At 42.4% G+C, this 17,605-nt stretch overlaps 1 protein-coding gene and 1 long non-coding RNA gene across 9 annotated transcripts in view; one reads left to right on the top strand and one right to left on the bottom strand.

The window, feature by feature from the left end:
* LOC106729812 overlaps positions 1 to 17,605 on the top strand; it is a 214,682-nt gene that overhangs the window by 140,918 nt on the left and 56,159 nt on the right. The window lies entirely within an intron of this gene.
* On the bottom strand, positions 12,241 to 16,457 carry RGS1 (regulator of G protein signaling 1). 2 transcript variants are annotated; one of them, XM_006186118.3, is made up of 5 exons: positions 16,239 to 16,457; positions 15,785 to 15,865; positions 15,312 to 15,373; positions 13,790 to 13,953; positions 12,241 to 13,067 (listed from the first exon to the last, which is right to left on the bottom strand). In XM_006186118.3, exons 1-5 carry the CDS (start codon positions 16,373 to 16,375, stop codon positions 12,882 to 12,884), a joined length of 630 nt encoding a protein of 209 aa, XP_006186180.1. In that variant the 5' UTR covers positions 16,376 to 16,457; the 3' UTR covers positions 12,241 to 12,881. The 2 variants fall into 2 exon arrangements, with proteins under 2 accessions (XP_006186180.1, XP_032322671.1); XM_032466780.1 differs by having other exon boundaries at positions 15,785 to 15,918; positions 16,239 to 16,375.

Here is a 17,605-nt window from a genome sequence, read left to right as displayed (position 1 = left end):
GTCACAGCTGGCAAGATTTCATCTTTTTTATGGTCGAATAGTATTCCATTGTGTATATCTCTATCATATCCTCTTTATCCATTCATCCACTAATGGGCATTTAGGCTTCCGTATCTTGGCTATTGTAAATGATGCTGCAATGGACACAGGGGTCCAGAAATCCTTTCAAAGTAGTGTTTTGTATTCTTTGGATAGAAACTGGGATAGCCTGATCACCCCATATTCCTTCTGATGCCTATGTCTTTAGATTCTAATTTTACCCTAAGGAAAATGCTGACTTTTTATCAGATATGCTGTAATTATCCTAAGACAACAATAAGATATTAAACACAAAGACTACCTAATGAAAAGGGCACACATTTACTGCGAATGATGAAAATAATACCAGCTAAAATAATACTTCCACCAGAAGAACATATAGTCTCCAGGTAAGGAATGCATCACCTTCTGTTCTGTGCAAAGCTGCTCCTGAATCAAAGGAGGAAGTTCTTTCCCTTCCTCCACTCTTTTAGGGAAATGTTCAGTGTTGTTCTTCTTAGCTCTACGTCCACAAAGTACAACAGTGGGCACTGTGGTTGGGACTTACTGATGGAGTGAATGATGTTTTCATTTATTAAGCAAACCCGCATGTTTATCAGAAGCAATAGGGAACAGTGTACAGAAGTAAAGAATATGTTTTGACTTCAAAGATGTTACAGTCCAATGATTAGCATTTAAATAAATTGTACAAATACATGTTGTCAGTGCTCCAATAAGCTCGTGTTTGGGGTCGATCAAGGCCACCAAAGACTCTCTGGACAGATCTTCATTGACAGTGTTTGGGGGTGGGTGACACAAGTCATTTTGAAAAACAAGTAACTGTTAAGTGCTGTGAAGGTGGAGAGTTGAGTGCTGGGGAAATGGAAAATGCTTTTCTAATGAATGAAGGTAGGTATTAGTTAAGGATAAGGGCAAGTGCAGAGAAAGATGAGAAATGATAGAAAAGTGGAATAAAGATGAAGGGAAAGTGAAAGACAACAGAAATTGTGCTCAATTTATTCAGTCTGCTGCAACCCAGTCAGATTACTGGCAGCAATTTGGTAGAGGTAGCTAGTGGAATTTTGCTGTTTTCCAGCAAAATTTGAGGGTAATAGTGCATGGAATTTTCACTAACAGGGTAGGAGATAATGGGGAGTGTGTAAGTGGTGGGTCAGCAAATGGGTCTTCGTGAGTATGATGTAGAGTCAGGTTGAGGTCATGTGTCTGATGCTCGTGTGTAGAAGAGTCATTGGCCAGACACGAAATTGATGCTTCATAAGTTCTTGTTTAACAGAATGTGTTCTTTCCTGTCCCACCTCGAGAAGCTTTGAAAGCCGTAGATGTGCTACTGATGTGTAATCGTGTATGTGGTAAAGTGCTTTGTTCTAATGCACTGAACGGATAGAGGGAACAGGCTCAGCGTGTCCTACTGAAGACTTCCCAGGCCGTGGTTTGACTGGAGTATCGCTGGACTGTGACCATGTTACACTTGCATGCACCAGCTTTCATTTATAAGTAAACTCTCATATGTCGAGGCAGGCTCCGGGGTACAAACAAAGTTAAAAAAAACTTGATCTTTTTGCACTGGGGCTTCCTAACCTACAAATAAGAAGAGTAGATGGGACAGCACCAGATCTGAGAGTCTGATCCCAGACAGCAGCAAACAGCAGTGGGATTTTGTTTCCCTCCCACAGAGTAGATGCGGGAGCACTTAGCTAGACAGAAAGCCCACTGGCACTGCTCCCCGACCTCACATTCTGCCCCAGACGTTGTTGGAGTGGAACAGACTGGTAGTGGTCCTTGTCTGACCAACTCGTGTTCTTCCCGATGGTCAGGAGCCCTCAGAGAGTTTTGCAAATAGTCTCTAGATTTGGACTCCAGTTTATTAAAGGAAGATGCCCTGTTTTGTTAAGTAACATTCTTTTTATGATACAGCAGAAAGCTTTGATTTAGCTTTGGGGGAAGGTGAGTAAAGTTGTTTCAGTCAGGCATGTTTCTGGAATAAATTTTAACTTCCAATTATAATTGGAATTTTTTCCTGTTGTGATTATATTCTAAAGGCTGGGACATGGGTTCATTTTGACAAATGGGAAAGTATTAAGTCATCCAGGCTAAGGAGATTCATGTTTGAAAGAGAACCAGGTGGAAATACAAGACAATCCCACCTCAGAAACTTGATGAACAAACCCCCAGGGAGAGAGACAGAAACCACAGATGATAGAAAAGGGCTCTGAACTGTAAGAAGCAGGAAGAATGTGAAAGGAAGGGCCTGAGTTCTGACCACGGGAGGAGTCACCTGAATCTCCCTTTGTGGTTTCCAGGGAAAGGGAAATGAGTGGTGACAGTCTTTCAGTTTCTCATTTTAGTCGAAAGGAAAATCTGTCCTGTTGCATGTGGCTCATGCAGAAAAGAGGGAAATTAAAGGGTGAGGAAGCCATTTAAAAGGGGGAAGTAGCTTTCAGCTAGTGTTTTTGATTGTTTTCATCTACCACGTCTGGATGAGACCATACATGTGACTGAGGATGGAGGACCATGTAAGGATATGAAGTGAAAAGTGGAAATAGTCATTTGAAAGAGAAGCTTAAGAACTTTGGGGGACATGTTTAGAAAACTCTAAGTTAAGGCCTTTCTAACCTTTTTGCATCATAGCACACCTCTAAAAAACATGATAAAATGTATCCACGTCACCGTGGTGAGCGCTTGAAGACACCCGTTGTCAAGGATGACAGGCCAGCTCTGGGACTTCGGCCGCCCCGGGCCCAGCCTGGCCAGACCTGAGGGCCAGGGGATTAAACATCCTTGTTCACCTGCAGTTTAAATACAATGATAATAAATATATCAGTGTCTTAGCAAGGGGAACGGTTCTAACAAAGAGACTACAGAGGCAATGGAACATCTCCCTCAAGAATTAGGGCAGGTGGGCCTCCCCTACCTCCCAAGGTTATCCAGAGACTCGGGCTGGAGAGTAGCTCTGTCCTCCTCCTGGACCTTGTCATCATCTGCAGACTGAAAGCGGGGTGGGTGCAGGTCTGAGCTCCAGCCGGCAGGGAGGGGAACACAGTGTGGGGGAGGCCTGCCCCCGCCTTGTAGCCTGGGCATCAGTGGGACATGTCACTGCCACCCACGGTCCACTTCAGAGGACTGAGCTCAGCCACACCTGCCGGCACAGGGGGAGGAGACGGCAGATTCTGCCGAATATTCAGCATTCTACACCATGGTCACCACTGTAGCCTGTCCTTAAAAAAAATACTTACAGTTTACAAAGCACTTTTATACCTGTTTTCTTTATTTTTACCCTACGAGGTTGGGTATATCAATTAAAGAACTAGAATTTCTCACAAAAATTTTCAAAGGTAAGTATATTTATAAGAAGTTATTATTGAAAACTTTATGCTGCGTGTGCTTTTATAAGATTAAAAAACATAATTAGCACATGGACTCTTCTCTCTAGGAACTTCCATAGGAGATAGAAATGCAAAAAAAAAAAAAAAAACCCAAAAAACAAAAAAAAAACCCCAAAACAAAAAAAAAGCAGGTTAAGCTAACAATAGAAGGGGCACAAAATGAGTCCCTATAGAGGTGATTGCCAAGCGGGGGTGGGGTAGAGGTGGGAGTAGAACAGAGCAGAATAATTCAGAAGAGGACAGATTAACTGCAGTTTTGATTGCTCTGAGAGGGCTTGATGGAAAGGATGAAATGAACTGGAGTTTGAAGGAATAGTAAGATTTGGATGGGAAATAAAGAGAGGGAACTTATTCTGTATGAGGGAAAACGGCTACCCTCAGGTCCCCTTACACAGTATTCTGGGACTCACATGGAATTTGGCATATTAATGAAGTTTATTGAAGAAATCGAAGCACAGAGATAAGAAATTAGGAGGTTTACTGATGAGATACTTAGTTACCTTCTTGGATTCAGGCAGTCAGAGACTAACAGATGGCCGTTTGGGGTATGTTGCAAATATAAATGGCTTTTTATAAGAAAAATATTGGATAAACAGACAGTTGCTTGTTATTAGCAATAGTTACTGCAAACTGTGGCATAGATATAGTCCTTTCTTTTCCTTTTTCTTATCCAGAAAGGCTTCCTGAGGATTTTGCCCAAAGGAGGGACCCGTTCTTGAAATTATCTGCTTCATTTGTCTCTTCCACACTTTAAACATCCTGGGGCAGAAACGGTCTGCTCTATGTTCCTGTTTCACTTTTATCGTATACATTCACTGCTGGAAAGTGGCTGTCCAACTAGGGACCACGATTCCTAGACTTCCCTGAGGGCTCCTGAGGCCATGTGATTAGTTCTGGTCAAGAGAATGGGGGCTGAAATGATCATACTGCTTCTAGGCCCTGCCCATGAAAATCCATAGGTTTCTTTCTTCACTTGCCAGCTGGATACTGACGGCCAGGGTACCATGTGAGCACACGCTGGGAGTGCCAGGCAGGTCTTGGAATGCCAGGTCCGGAGCAGAACTTCTCTAATCCTCCTGGCCAACAAAACAAACAAACAAAAATTAGACTTTCTGTGACTGAGAAATAAACTTCTTTACTTAAGCCACTGAGATTTTGTCTTTTTCCCTTGTTAATACAGGTGGAATTGACCTTATCTAATATACTTTTGATTCCAGAAACATTTGGTCTGTGATTTTCTTTTAATACGCTTCTTAAGGTGCCTTACTTATGACACACTTAATAAATTCTTATGTAAAGATTAGACTATATGCATTGAGTTCTTTGAAAGAGGGCATCAAGAATCCATTTTGAGTTTTTCTTATTGTTTCAGCTGAAACTTAAGATTTTTTTGTGATAAATACAAATACATGGAGTTGATTAATAAATGGAAATAACAATAAAAATCAAGTTTAGATTTTAAACCCACACCCACCTCAAGGTGGTTTCTAAACTCTGAGGCATAGGGACTCAAAGAGAGAAGAAAGTAGAGAAGAAGGAAACCAGGCATCTGTACGTGCTGTTTGCTCCCAGGGCTGGTTTTGTCACCCTTGTATCAGACCATCCTTGCATTCATGATATGGGTAGGGAGGGCAGGTGATTGGGTTTCCTCCTTGCTTCCTATTTTGGTCTCCCTCTTCCTCCCTTCCTTGCTTCCCTTGTTTCAGTTCCTGTCCTCTTGCTGCCAGATTAGAACCAGAAGCTTCCCATCAGCTTGAGATAAGGCAGGTTTGGAATTCAACAGACTTGACCACAAATCTTTGACCAGTAAGTTAAAATGATGCTCCAGGTGTTCTGTCTGCAGCTGGACATCTCAGATGGCTCCTCGGGGGGAGCCTGCACGTCACAGGGCTCATCTCATGTCCCCTCGCCGGTGTTCTCATGTTCCTGCCCTGTCCTCATCCTCGTCCTGTTCAGCCCTTGTTTTAATACCCTTTGTCTGTTTTTTCTTTTTCTTCTTCTTTGCCTCTTTGCGTTGTCCCTCCTAGTCCTGATCCTTAGCCTGTTTTCCAAGTGAGGACCTTTGATCATTCAAGGGAAGGGGCTTCACGTCCCTGTCAGCAGTGACCCTCTGGGCAGCTGCTCTGTCTGGCGGCTCTCCCCCAGCCCCATTCTGCATCTGCCAGCTTCTCAACAGCCCAGCCCCAGCCTGCATCTGCCCTGCTTCTCGACAGCCCAGCTCCAGGGGCAGTGGTCCTCCTGCTGCTGCTTTTCTTCCCTGCCTTTCCCGCTCCGCTTCCTCCTGTTAGGAAGTCAGGTGAACCTTCTCCTCTTGATGATTCACCTCCTGCTGCAGGCAGCTTTGTCAGAACCTAACCCAGGAACTGAACCTTCAGAAAACAGAACTCTGCATTCTTTATTTTTACCATTACTATTACTAGTAAGCAGAGATCCTTCCGTGAAGTAGCAGTTTCATAATAGTGGAAATACCTAGGATATGAGTCAGCAGTTAGCCAAGTTGTCATTTTAATCTCATGAACCTCGAAGGATTCATTTAGCAGATGGTATCTAGCATTACCCAGAGACGCTGAATATTTTTAAAATGTTGAAAAAAATAATGCAGGATACCAAGCAAGATGAACCAAGTTCTCAAAATGGTTAGTGTCGCCCCCTCTGTCCCAGCACGCTTGCTTGGAATCATGATTTTACTTGGTGATTGGCCAGTTTAAACCTCAGAGCATTTGTGTCAATATCTATCATATGTCGCCCTAAATAGAGTCAAAGCCAGTGAGCGGGAAATACAGGCAGCCCAGCCAGCTCATTTTCACTTAACGTTTTCATCAGTTGCAAAATTTTCCATCATTTGTTCTTTCCCTGCTTAGCCCTCACCTCCCTTTTCTGTGTTGTTTTTGGCATTTTTCTATTCTCAGTTGCATCTGAAGGAAGCTTTTCACATTTTGTTCTCGTCTGTAGCTTACATCCTCTCTTCCAGGCAGCTCTATCTGGAAGAACATCACAAGGTCGCAGAGATAACCTTTGCCTAATGTGGAAACTAAGTAACAGGGCGCTATGACCAAGACATCACCCTGGTTTTTTCCAGGATGGCTCCACCTGTCTTTAGAGATGAAAGAAGAATCATTTCTTTTTGAAAGAAACTTAAATGTATATCAGCGTCTTTTTATTTATCAGGATACCCCTCCCAGTTACTCTGACAAATCACCCCCAGATCTTAGAGGCATTTAGTTTTCACTCACACAAGTGTCAGTCTTCCGAGTGTGGCAGTTTCTCCACGCGGCTTTGCAGTGTCAGAGCCCTTTGCTTCCAGCAGTGCATGTGGGGAAGAGGGCAGGCCTTCTGGATGCCTTATTGGCAGCCCTGGGACCGGTGCCCTCCCTTCTGCTCACCACACAGAACTCAGTTTTGTGGCCCTAATAAGTCAAGGTAAAATATCAAATTGCAGTTCAAGAAAAAAAATTCTAGTAAAAAAGCTACTGAGACATCTGTACCCAAAAACTGATTGTATAGAAACACTCATAGAAGGTTCTGTATTTGCCACTTGCTGTAAGTGGGGCTGGGAAATGTCATTTTCCTGGTGCCCAGGGAGAGGGCCTAAGATTGGTGAGCCTGTAAGCAGACTCCGTTACACCCTCCTGCAATGAAAGAGAAAAAGAAGTCATTATCTGGGGACAATATAATGATCAAAAGCAAAAAGACATCAATGTGAGCAGAGTAATGTTAGTAAGTAGGAAGGCAGACTTATTCCAGCCCTTTTGCAGCCCAATAATGGCAGACTTTACATTTATTTATGCTTTTCAGAGCTTGTAGGGAATCCAGTGATACCAGTTGAAGATGTAACCTGGGTTACTTTGCATTTAATCCGCATTTTCTTGGGCGTCTGTCACTTCTCTGAAGCCACACTGGACTTGCTGTTCCCTCCACTGAGCTCTGTCTGCTGAGAGGAGGCTGGGACAGACCCCATGATGCCACAGGAGCAGAAGGGCAGGACATCTGTGGTGGCTTCGCCTCGCAGCATCCCGTGAGGGGGCAGGTGTGGGCGGCTTTCGCCGCTCCCTCTTGAACAGGCGCCTGGGAAAGGAGCACGTGGCACCCGCCTGAGTCCGTGGTGCTGGAGGCGAGAGCTTGCTAAAGGAGACACACTTGATGTGACTTGAAGCCCAAGGAAGCTGCACGTGGTGGTGGCATAACAGCGCCTCGGCAGCTTGCCACTGCAGTCTTTCCCATGAAGGGGAGGACGGGCCACCAGTCCCACGTGGCTTTTCCCCAGGGACCTGGAAAGAGCCTCAGGAGAAGCCATCTCTCAGACAATCTTTCTGATTCTCCTCTGCACCTCTCTCAGGAGGCTTAGTCTGTTTGACTGCAATTCTTTCTGCCTTTTTTTCCCCCAAGAGTATGTGAGCCTCTCACTAACTGAGGGCAGTATCTTGGTCCTCTGTCTCCCTGGCACTGAGCACAGCTTTTGGCACCTAACAGGTGTCACTCATTGGAGAGTCTATCAAGGAGGCGGTCCCCTAGACTCTTCCAGGGGTGTGCAGTGGAGCCTCGAGTTCTGAAGATGGGCTACGTAACCCCTGAGCAAGGAACGTGTTGTGCTTCTCCCCCTCAGCTTTGGCACTTTAATCATCCCATAGGTAGTGTGAGTTACAATCATTCTAGTCAAAATCATGCCAGATAAGCATTCTAGGAAGCATCTGATTGAGTTCTCAATATGGGAACCTGTTCTCCCAACTCCTTGTTCACGGTGGGTCATTTGTAAACTGAATTAACAGATTTAAGAAAAAAGCACTGGACTAGAAATACAGTTTTTACAGCTGATTCAAGCTGAGGGGTTCAAGGCAGAGGTTAGAAGGTAAGACCAGTGGAGAGCAGGCCAGTCTGACTGATTTACACCCAGCCCCCTGAATTTGCACCTTCTAGGTTTGAAAGAGCAGCAGACAGTTTGGAGGGGGCAGGTGGGAGAATATCTGAAATCCATGGTATTGCTGTCTTTCCTTTTCTCTATCCAGAAATAAAAGATTAAAAATAACCACCTATTTTGAGCAGTTAAGGTAAGAATGATTGAATGGGAAAATGTGCCAAGAGACTAACTGGCTTCCTTCAGGTTTCCTGTCCTCTTTTTTGTCTCTGTTGCCGAGAAGTGGACACTAGAACATTCCACCACTCACGCAGACCTGCTGTCAAGCTCATGGCCAGGCCTGCCTTGTAAGGAGGCAGAAGACCTGCCCCCAGCGCTGGTTGCATCACACTGTCTCCTGCTGTCTGGTGCTGGGAATGTCTTGGAAGTTTCTGTCTCTGTTTGACAGCTGCTTTGCCGGTCTCTCACCTAGACTCCAGTTTGGTCTCCCATCTTTAAACAGTGCTCTCAACCATAGAGCAGTTTCCTGCTGCAAATCTGTTGAGTCTTTTGGTCCTTGGTTTTTGTTCTCAGCCTGGATGCTGGCTTGCAAGCCTCTGCTTTTGTCCAAGAGGAAAGTGAGCTTTGAAGGAAAACATGTGGAATGTTTCCTTTGTAAGGGAATTATGAGTAAGCTGTTATCTGTTGAAAGCACTACATCATTTATTTTGCACGTGGAACCTTTGAAAAGCATGTGCCTCATCTTCTGCAGTGTCAGCTCTTCCGTTCCCACACTGTTTGATGCACATTTGTAACTGAAGGACCTCAAAAATGGTATGTTTAAAATTCAGCCAGAAAGGGCTGTGCTGTGGTTGTGAGGGCCCAGGCTGGACACCCCAGAGGTATCCTGTATTTCTCGTTTAATTATTCCTCCCAGTGCATCACTCACCAAGTCCTGTCTGTTCACCCTGTCCTTCCCATTGCCTGGGTTTCCACCCCATCTCAGGCCCTGATTCCCTCCTGCTGGGCTTTATGCTTTCCTTCCTCAGCTATGTCTTCCTTTGTACACTTCCTTCCACGCTAAACCCAGAGCTAACTTCTGAAAACACAGGGCGGTCATGTCACTTTCAGGACGAAGCACAAGAGAAGGGTCTTCGGAGACATACGTCCTGCGTTGAAATCCTGGGCCTGCTACTCACTAGTTATGTGTCCTTAGAGAAATTTCTTCCCCTTTCGCTTTCTGCATTTGTTGATCAATAAAATGAGGTTGAGAGTGTTTATCCCGAAGAGTTCTGGTGTGGACCAAACACGTGACTTGTGCATCTAGCTAACAGTTATGTCTTTTTTTTATTTACTTAACATGTCAGTAGTTGCCTGTCATATAAAAGATAAACTTACCCTCTTTGGAATAGACTGTGTCTCTTCTCAGAGTCTCCCCTAAACTACCTTTTTACTTTTCCCTCTTTATACGCTCTTTTCCCCCAGGTATTCCAGCCGTGCTAAATAAATCACCATTGCTGAACAGAGTATTTTTTTTAATTGAAGTACCATCAGTTACAATGTGTCAATTTCTTGTGTACAGCATAGTGTCCCAGTGATGCATATGCACACATATATTTGTTTTCATATTTTTTATTAAAGATTATTATAAGATATTGAACATAGTTCCCTGTGCTATATAGCAGAAACTTTTTAAAAAATCTATTTTTATATATAATGGCTAACATTTGTGGATCTCAGACTCCCAAATTTATCCCTTCCCACCCCCTTTTCCCGGTAACCATAGGATTGTTTACTATGTCTGCGAGTCTGAACAGAGTATTTTTTTTTTTCCTGATTTCCTGATTCTCTTACAGACTTTTCCCTGCACCTGAAATGTTCTCACCTCCTTTCTACCCTGGTTGGGTTTTATTTATTCTTCAAGATCCACCCCAATTATCTCTATCCTCTGGGGAAAAAAAGGAGAAAATCATCCAGCTAACATTATAACAAATAAAAATTCATATTAAATGTATAACAAAAGTAAATACTTTTCCTGGATGAACAAATGGAATGTCTATTAAAATGCCTAGTTATTTTGGTAAGTATTTTTCTGCTAAGAAACCTTGGAGTCAAAGGCTTTTTTAGGAGGCTTACATCTTTCACTTGAGAAGTGGGAAGTTGGTTGTTCTCTTGGGTGACATAAGGGAGGGTCAGTTGGAGTGTCCCTAAGCGCTTTGACATGGTACATACTCAGCTGCGTGGGCCCTAGACATCTGACTCTGCTTGTGAGCCTGACAGGAGGAGAAGGGCTAGGTGAACCCTTACTTCTGAATGTGGCAGTAGGACTAGAAATGGGAGCAGAGTGCCTTGTATTTATATGGCCTCAGATCACCTCCGTTAGACATTCAGAATAGCTGCACGGTGGTAAAAGGTGTTAGAAACCCTTTGTGGAAAGGAATTCTACCTGGGCCTTGAGGAATTCATTGGACTTTGAAAACTGGAAGAAGATAGAAAAAAGGATTTTAGATCGTAGGTTAACCAAAGGCTGGAGACAGTGAAGACAAGGGCTTCTCCAAGAAAAGGCAGTTAATCCAGTGTGCTGTGTAGGGGGGAGGGGTGCCTGCAGGGGAGTAATCCTGGGAGAGTTTTGGATTCTGGAAATTTGAACGTTATGTTGTATGTCATGGGAAATGACAAGGCCAAATCTGTGTTGGAGAAGGTGACATTTGTGGCTATTCAAAGGATGGAAGAGAAGAGGCTGGAAAGAAGGAAAGCAAATCACATGACTTAGCAGGCAGTGAGCGTGTAGGCTAGGGCAGGCGTGACAGCACGAGGGCGCGAGGCGTGCCAGCTGCGCACATGCTTGTAGGGGGAGGACGGATGGAATCTGGAGAAGGAAAGGGTGAGGGGAAGAAGCACCTGACGACGGCGACGACGGTGAAGCTAGCTAGGCTCCCTTCCGAAGCTTCCGTTACTATACGACCTGCTGAATCGTGGGATTAAGGTTACAGTAGAGACGACTTGGATTTTGTCCCATGGAAACTGAAATGTATACTTTTTAATCCTGTCTCCCCATTGCCCCTTACCATTGCTGTGTGCCTGGGGACTGGACAAGCCTGTGCTGAGAGTGCCTGCAGTGTTCACTGTGGTGTGAGGATGGCTGGTTATCTGTAATGTGCAGGGCACAGGCACCTGGGAGGGCACACCCCTACTGGCTCTGCTGGGGTCGTCGTTGTCATCATCTTGACTATCTTCTGCTCTCACCTACTGAGCAGTCTTACGTTCCTGCTTAGGTGACACTTAGGACTGTTGAAGATTTGGGTGATTTGGGAAATGTCTTCTGGCCAGTGGGGGGCAGTGTTGCGTAGTAGACGGCGCCCAGGTTGTGCAGTCAGAAGATTTATGTGTAATCCCCGGTAGTGAGACACCAGAGCATCTTCAGAATCACCTGGCGTTTCCTTTTAAAATACACATTCTCGTGCTGTATCCCTTGGGAATTCTGATTCAGTCAGTCTGGGGTAGGGCCCTGAAATTGGTCTTTTTTTTTTTTTTTTTTTAACATTCTAGGCAGTTTTGATAGCTAAATTTGGAAACTAGTGATTTAATCTTCCTTAGTCTCAGATTTCACAGGACAGCTATGAAAATTAATGAGAAAATACTCTGGGTTTTGTAAACTTTAAATCGCAATAAATTATTAGTTGTTAATTAAATTACTTCTTGAAATAAAATTTCCATCCCTTTTTAGAAGACTTCTTAAATTTCTCATCAGTTTGAAGCTTGACTACATGAGAGCATGTTATATTGGTTTGATCTTTATGTGTTATGATAGCAGAGACAAAACTAATGAATTTGTCCAATACATACACTTAATACATAAAATTATCAGATTAGTTGGATGATAATTTTCATCAACAATGATGATAGAAAGTAGAATTACTTAAATTGTTGTTAAATCTGAAAAATAAATGTCAGATTTTATAGATGGCAAGGAAATACAAATAGAAATTGCTTCTATATTTTTTAATACAAAACTCACATTTATTATTGGCACTGTGATAATTTAATTTACAAATACAGTCTGGCTTCCCAATTTTAAGGCAATAGCTTAAGATAAATACATTGTTCTCCTCTTCAGCTCTTTCAAGCCCCAAACAATCAACCAAACAAAACAACATGGAAAAACACTGTATCAATAACAGCAATGGTGTTTTTCAAACACATGCTTTTCCAATAGTCATCCAAGTAAAAGAGATTTCAGCAGCTCGATGCAATCTCTGTACGACAATATGCAGCATAAATGTCAGTTGACCTTGAAGCTTATAGCATATTCTAATCAGTTTCAAAACCTTTATTCACAGTTTCTGTGCAGCTGGAGTTACCAGCCTTCTCAGTTCCCAGGGACTTTCTAATGCACAGGGCCACTGCATTTCAGGACAGTTTCAGGTATCCTTCCACCATCTCTGTTCTCACCTCATGCTTCCTTAGCCCGGAGCCTGGATGACCTCTGTGTTAATCCGTTCTGAACCCGTAGTTCTTCCCCTGGGCCTGTGAGCCATCCAGAAAGGCCAAAGTGTCCCACGGGGCACTATCCTGGTACATTCCTTCTGTGCCTCACGTCGCTGTGAGTCCTTCCAGTGGGGAACCAGTCACTTTAGACTATTGGCCTGAAGGTCATTCAGAAGATTTAAGTATGTATTTGATTTGAGGAACCTAGGATAGGAGTCCTTTTCCATAAGAGTGTATATGACTTTTTGGGCTTCATCAAAACACGTGGGCGTTGGTGCTTTAATCTTCTTGGCTGTCGATTCTCGAGTGCGAAAGTCAATATTGATCTGAAAAGAAATCCTCATTAGTTCACATGTACTTCCAATTCATTGCACACTTTCTGCTGTTACTGTTGTTTTTGAAGCAACTCAAGACAGTGGCTTTAGGCCCTCATTTAAATCAGCCCAAATATCTCTTGAATGCCTTACACTAGGTGTGGAGGAGTGAAAAAGAAACATCACAAAAAAGCAAAAATATCCTTGCTCCAAGTTAACTCACAGTATATTTGGGAGATGCCAAAGAGGCAGATATGGAAAATTTAAATATTTATACAAGGGCGATACATGCATCAAAACAGTGATGCTCACATTTAAGATTTACAGGAGGAGGGGACACTTTGTGCAGCTAGTTGCTGCTTGAAGCAGGAATGTTTAGCTGGAAGCTGGGCGCTACTACTAGGTGGAGACATTTTTGCTGATGCAATCCGTTATTGCATTAATCTGCATTTTATCCTAATCTGAGACCCCCTAATATGCAATTCTAGTCACTGACACCGGTATTCCTCCCCCCTTCACATTAGCTTGTTTTACAAAGCCAATCTTTCATCCAGTCTTTTCACAAACGTGGAAAACTAGATTATCATTGCACTGAACTGTATGAGTACACCTAAATATCTAGCAGTGAAAAATGGTGATACTCAGAAAGGATGTCACCTTGCTAGAATGTTCAATGTTGCTCTGTATCTAAGTGCCTTTACATAGAAACTGAGGGTAATGAACTTGATACTCACTTGTTTGGCAGCATCTGACTGCACAAATGCTTTATATATTTTCTCTGCTTTGCAGTGCAGAAGATCAGACTCCGTTTTTTTATAGTCTTCACATGCCAGCCAGAACTCAATATTCTCCTCACTAAACTCAGACTTTAGGAAATTTCCAAAGACATCTTGACCAGCTAAAAAAAAAAGGGGCGAGGAGTGAGATAAATTAATTGAGCCAATAAATGTATACCTTGAAGAATTTTGCAGGAAAAATACTCTTGCATTCTCAGCATACAAAGGTAAGATGGCTGCTGAAATATCTGTGTCATAGTTCAAAGAGATGGGGAGGCCTGAGAGATTCCTTCATTTGTAGTTTATTTGGGATCAGACTAACTTGTCCGCAGTTACACAGCTGCTCAGTGGTGGCCAAAAAACTGTGCTGTACTTCCAGCTGCTCATTAAACTAAAATTCTGCTCTGCAGTCTCTTTTCTTCTAATACCGACTCTTAGCCAGAGTGCAGGGTATCTTAGGGAATCAAACACGCTGACGAAGGCATTAACACCATGTTACTCGTTAACATGTATAATGTCTCCATCTGGTTCACATCAGTCGGAAGACATGAGGCCTATGTATTACCTACTGCAATGTCCTGATTGTGTTTGCTACTGTTCCTGAGACTTTCCAGTGGGCCACTCTGTAGCATTATTTGTTTGGCTGAATCTAAGTCAGATAAAAAGTGGAGGAACCAGGTTGCACTACTTGAAACCAAGCTCTGTAGGCTCTGTAGGGTGACTGTCGGGGCGGGGGGGGGGGAGTCCGCTCACCCTGGGATTGGGACAAGCTGCCCTATCTGCTGGGGTCCCAATCCCGACAGAACCACAATGTCTGTGATGAGGTTAAAGCAAGCTGATTTCATGTTTTATCTTTTCTCACCGGAAACTACCCACAAGACACTGTGTTGAAGTCTTTTTATTGTATCTGTGTTAGAACATGTGTCATGTTGTGCATCGTACAGTTATATGCTGTGTCTCAGCTACCTTCAAGGCCGTAAAGCACTGTGTCTTTGTTTTTGTATCCTTAGTGCTTCTAAAATGCCTCCACATAAAAGTGGGCTGAATGAGTGACAACGCATGAATGAATGAAAAAATAATGAACTGATGGAGTGGAATCCTACCCCTTACATCCAGTGCTACAAAAATACATTCCTGGGGTAGCTCTCAGAATAGCCGTTCACATTTTGAGATGTGTGGTTTACTTTTAAAAACTTTAAACTTCGGAACACCAGCAGAATTTTAAGTTTTGCTTCTCTAATGATCCATGGAAACACCTACGTCTCTTGGCAGATTGTCTAAAGGGCTGGCCGAACTGAGTGCTAAGCCCACACAACACCACTGTGAGGCGTTTGTGCTAAAGCTATTAGTGCTACAGAAAGACTTGAGTACAACTTTTCACACGCTCTCCCATCCAGAATACTGTGTTTTAATGAAACCATTCAATCTGTTAGCACATTGAGATAAACCCAGAGACATTCAGCAGTTAAACTGTACTTACTTTGGTTAGCAAGAAGTTTTTCCAGAGACTGAGACCACTGCATTACTTCATCGACAGAGAGTCTGCAGGGGACAAGATTTACATAAATTAGTAAAGTATTTTTTCTGTATAAGCACAAGTGAAATCAGAATGGCTGCTGCATTTTGATAACTTCACTAAGACTCTAGTTCCAATAAATTTTATTAAAATTTGTAAGAAAACAAAAATTTCCTTAGACTACTATAGTTTTGAAAATATCTGCCAGTAAAATGTGAAAAAATCCAAATATACTCCAACGGTATAATAAATAGCAAATATATGCACACACATTTGTATTCAGTTTACATTGTTACTAATGTAGTTTAATCTTATTAGGTTTTTACTTAAAAGAAATAAAATCCATTATGTGTAGTATTAGTCTTGCTAGAATATAGACTATAGAACTAACACGTAGGGCTTTTATACTGATAGTTCAGTGTATTCAGTGTACATACATGTCCTTGGACTTGGAAGGTTTCATTCCAGATTCCAGATGTGGGAGCATAGATCTCAGGTACGCTTTCACATCCATCCCACTACGAAAGATACAGAAGTGAGTACTCATATTTCCTCAGTAGAAGACATTTTACTTGTAAAAAGAAAAGAGCATGAAATAAACATCTCCAAGGAATAAGGCAGAATAAACCTAGTTGATGCAACATTCATTCTGCAGTTACTAAGATTGAGCCAATTTTTCTGAGCCCAGATCTGGAAGAATTCCCACCTCATTTAATGCCATATCATGATTCATTTTTAAGTAAAACTGAATATACTTATAATTCACAACAGGTTATTGCTCAGATCCAGCTAAACTAAAGACCCAGATTTTCTACCATTCATTCTCAGTCCTTCTGCTGTGAAAGATCATCCAAGTCAAAATCCACAAAGCAAGACACTGAGTGAACTTACAAAGTCTTTGGCCTCCTTTTTTGCGTCTTGTCCTCTAGAAGGGAGTGATCAGTTCCTTTCAATTCCTTTGGACTCGCAGAGAAGAACATGCCTGGCATTGCATCCAGCCTCAGCGCGGAGGTGGCCCCTGCTCGCATAGTCCCCAAGAGGCAAATGTCTGCTAGTCCACATCTCTGCTGCTTTATATAGTGACGGCTCCCAGGCCCTGGCTGTTCAGACGAGTCTGTTTATCAAGTGATGTTACCACAGACACTGGAAGTTCCCCCTTTCTTGGTGTGTCGTGACGTGTATCTTGAAAAAAAAAAAGCACACAGTGATGTTTTGTGGTTGAAACTTAACTAGATGAGACTGGGTCACTTGATTAGATAGAAAGAAAGAACATTAAACCTACAGAAGCCCCACACGCACCACTAAGGCCTCAGCAGCGTCAGTCTTTGGTTCTAGGGGACTTTTTTTTTTCATAAAAAAATGTATATTGCAATAAAATGTTTCATTTGGGGTATTTATTGTTATCGCATAGAAACTCAGTATTAGAGCTGGATCCCCTCAATGGTTTGAATAGTCCTTGACTGTAAAATTCTTCTGATCACAGTATTTTCAAAAAGAGGTATTTCTTTTCCTTTCAGGAAGCAATGTAGACACATACTTTTTTGTTTATTTGTGCATATATCTGGTAGGAAGGAGAGTGCTGAGAAGTTATTTTAACTTTCCCCTTCTCCAAACCTCATCCCTTATTTCCATGGCAAGAAATTTCCATTTAGTCTTTTCCGTGGTGTGTACTGGGCATTCTACTGCTGAGATACAAATGTTTTTAAGCAGTACTTGGATTTTAATATGTATTTGGAATATAACTAATATATCAAACTGGGATTTTTTTAGTGTATTACTGCTTAGGGTAAGGAATAGAGTAAAATTTAAAACAGAACTATAAGCAAAAGCACAGTTAACACAAAATTGTGACCTAATATGTAAATATACTGATATGAAAGAATTGCACAATATCCAAAGAAAAACTGCTCTTGGTAAAATAAGAGTATAATTGGACAGGCAGTAGTGTGCTTCTTAGGTGATCTTCCAGATTTCAGCAGGATCTCTGGAGAGATACAGTCTAGCTTTAATTATGATTAAGGGTTAAAATAAAACCCCAGGGAATTGGATGACTAATCACTGATCATGATATAGGAGCTGATACAATATAAGCTCTTACAGAGTTTGTATATAGAGTATGGTTTATTTATTGAGTGTCCAGTTTAGTTTAAACCTCCTTTGGTTTTTATGCCTGAAAAGACAAACATTTTACTTAGAGGGGCTCCTGAAGATATTAGATAAAGCTGACAAAAGGGAATTAAGTATTATTTTTCCTGTCT

The sequence above is a fragment of the Camelus ferus genome, chromosome 23, assembly GCF_009834535.1.
Source record: "Camelus ferus isolate YT-003-E chromosome 23, BCGSAC_Cfer_1.0, whole genome shotgun sequence".
Taxonomy (NCBI): Eukaryota; Metazoa; Chordata; class Mammalia; order Artiodactyla; family Camelidae; genus Camelus; species Camelus ferus.
The sequence above is the reverse complement of the archived record's forward strand: the minus strand, read 5'-3'. Positions and strand labels throughout refer to the sequence as shown.

Coding starts and splice junctions, on each gene's coding strand:
- RGS1 (XM_006186118.3), bottom strand. CDS start 16,375: ATGCGAGCAGGGGCCACCTCCGCGCTGAGGCTGGATGCAATGCCAGGC. Junction 15,866..16,238: donor AAAAGGAGGCCAAAGACTTT/GTAAGTTCACTC, acceptor TATCTTTCGTAG/TGGGATGGATGTGAAAGCGT. Junction 15,374..15,784: donor CCTTCCAAGTCCAAGGACAT/GTATGTACACTG, acceptor TGTCCCCTGCAG/ACTCTCTGTCGATGAAGTAA.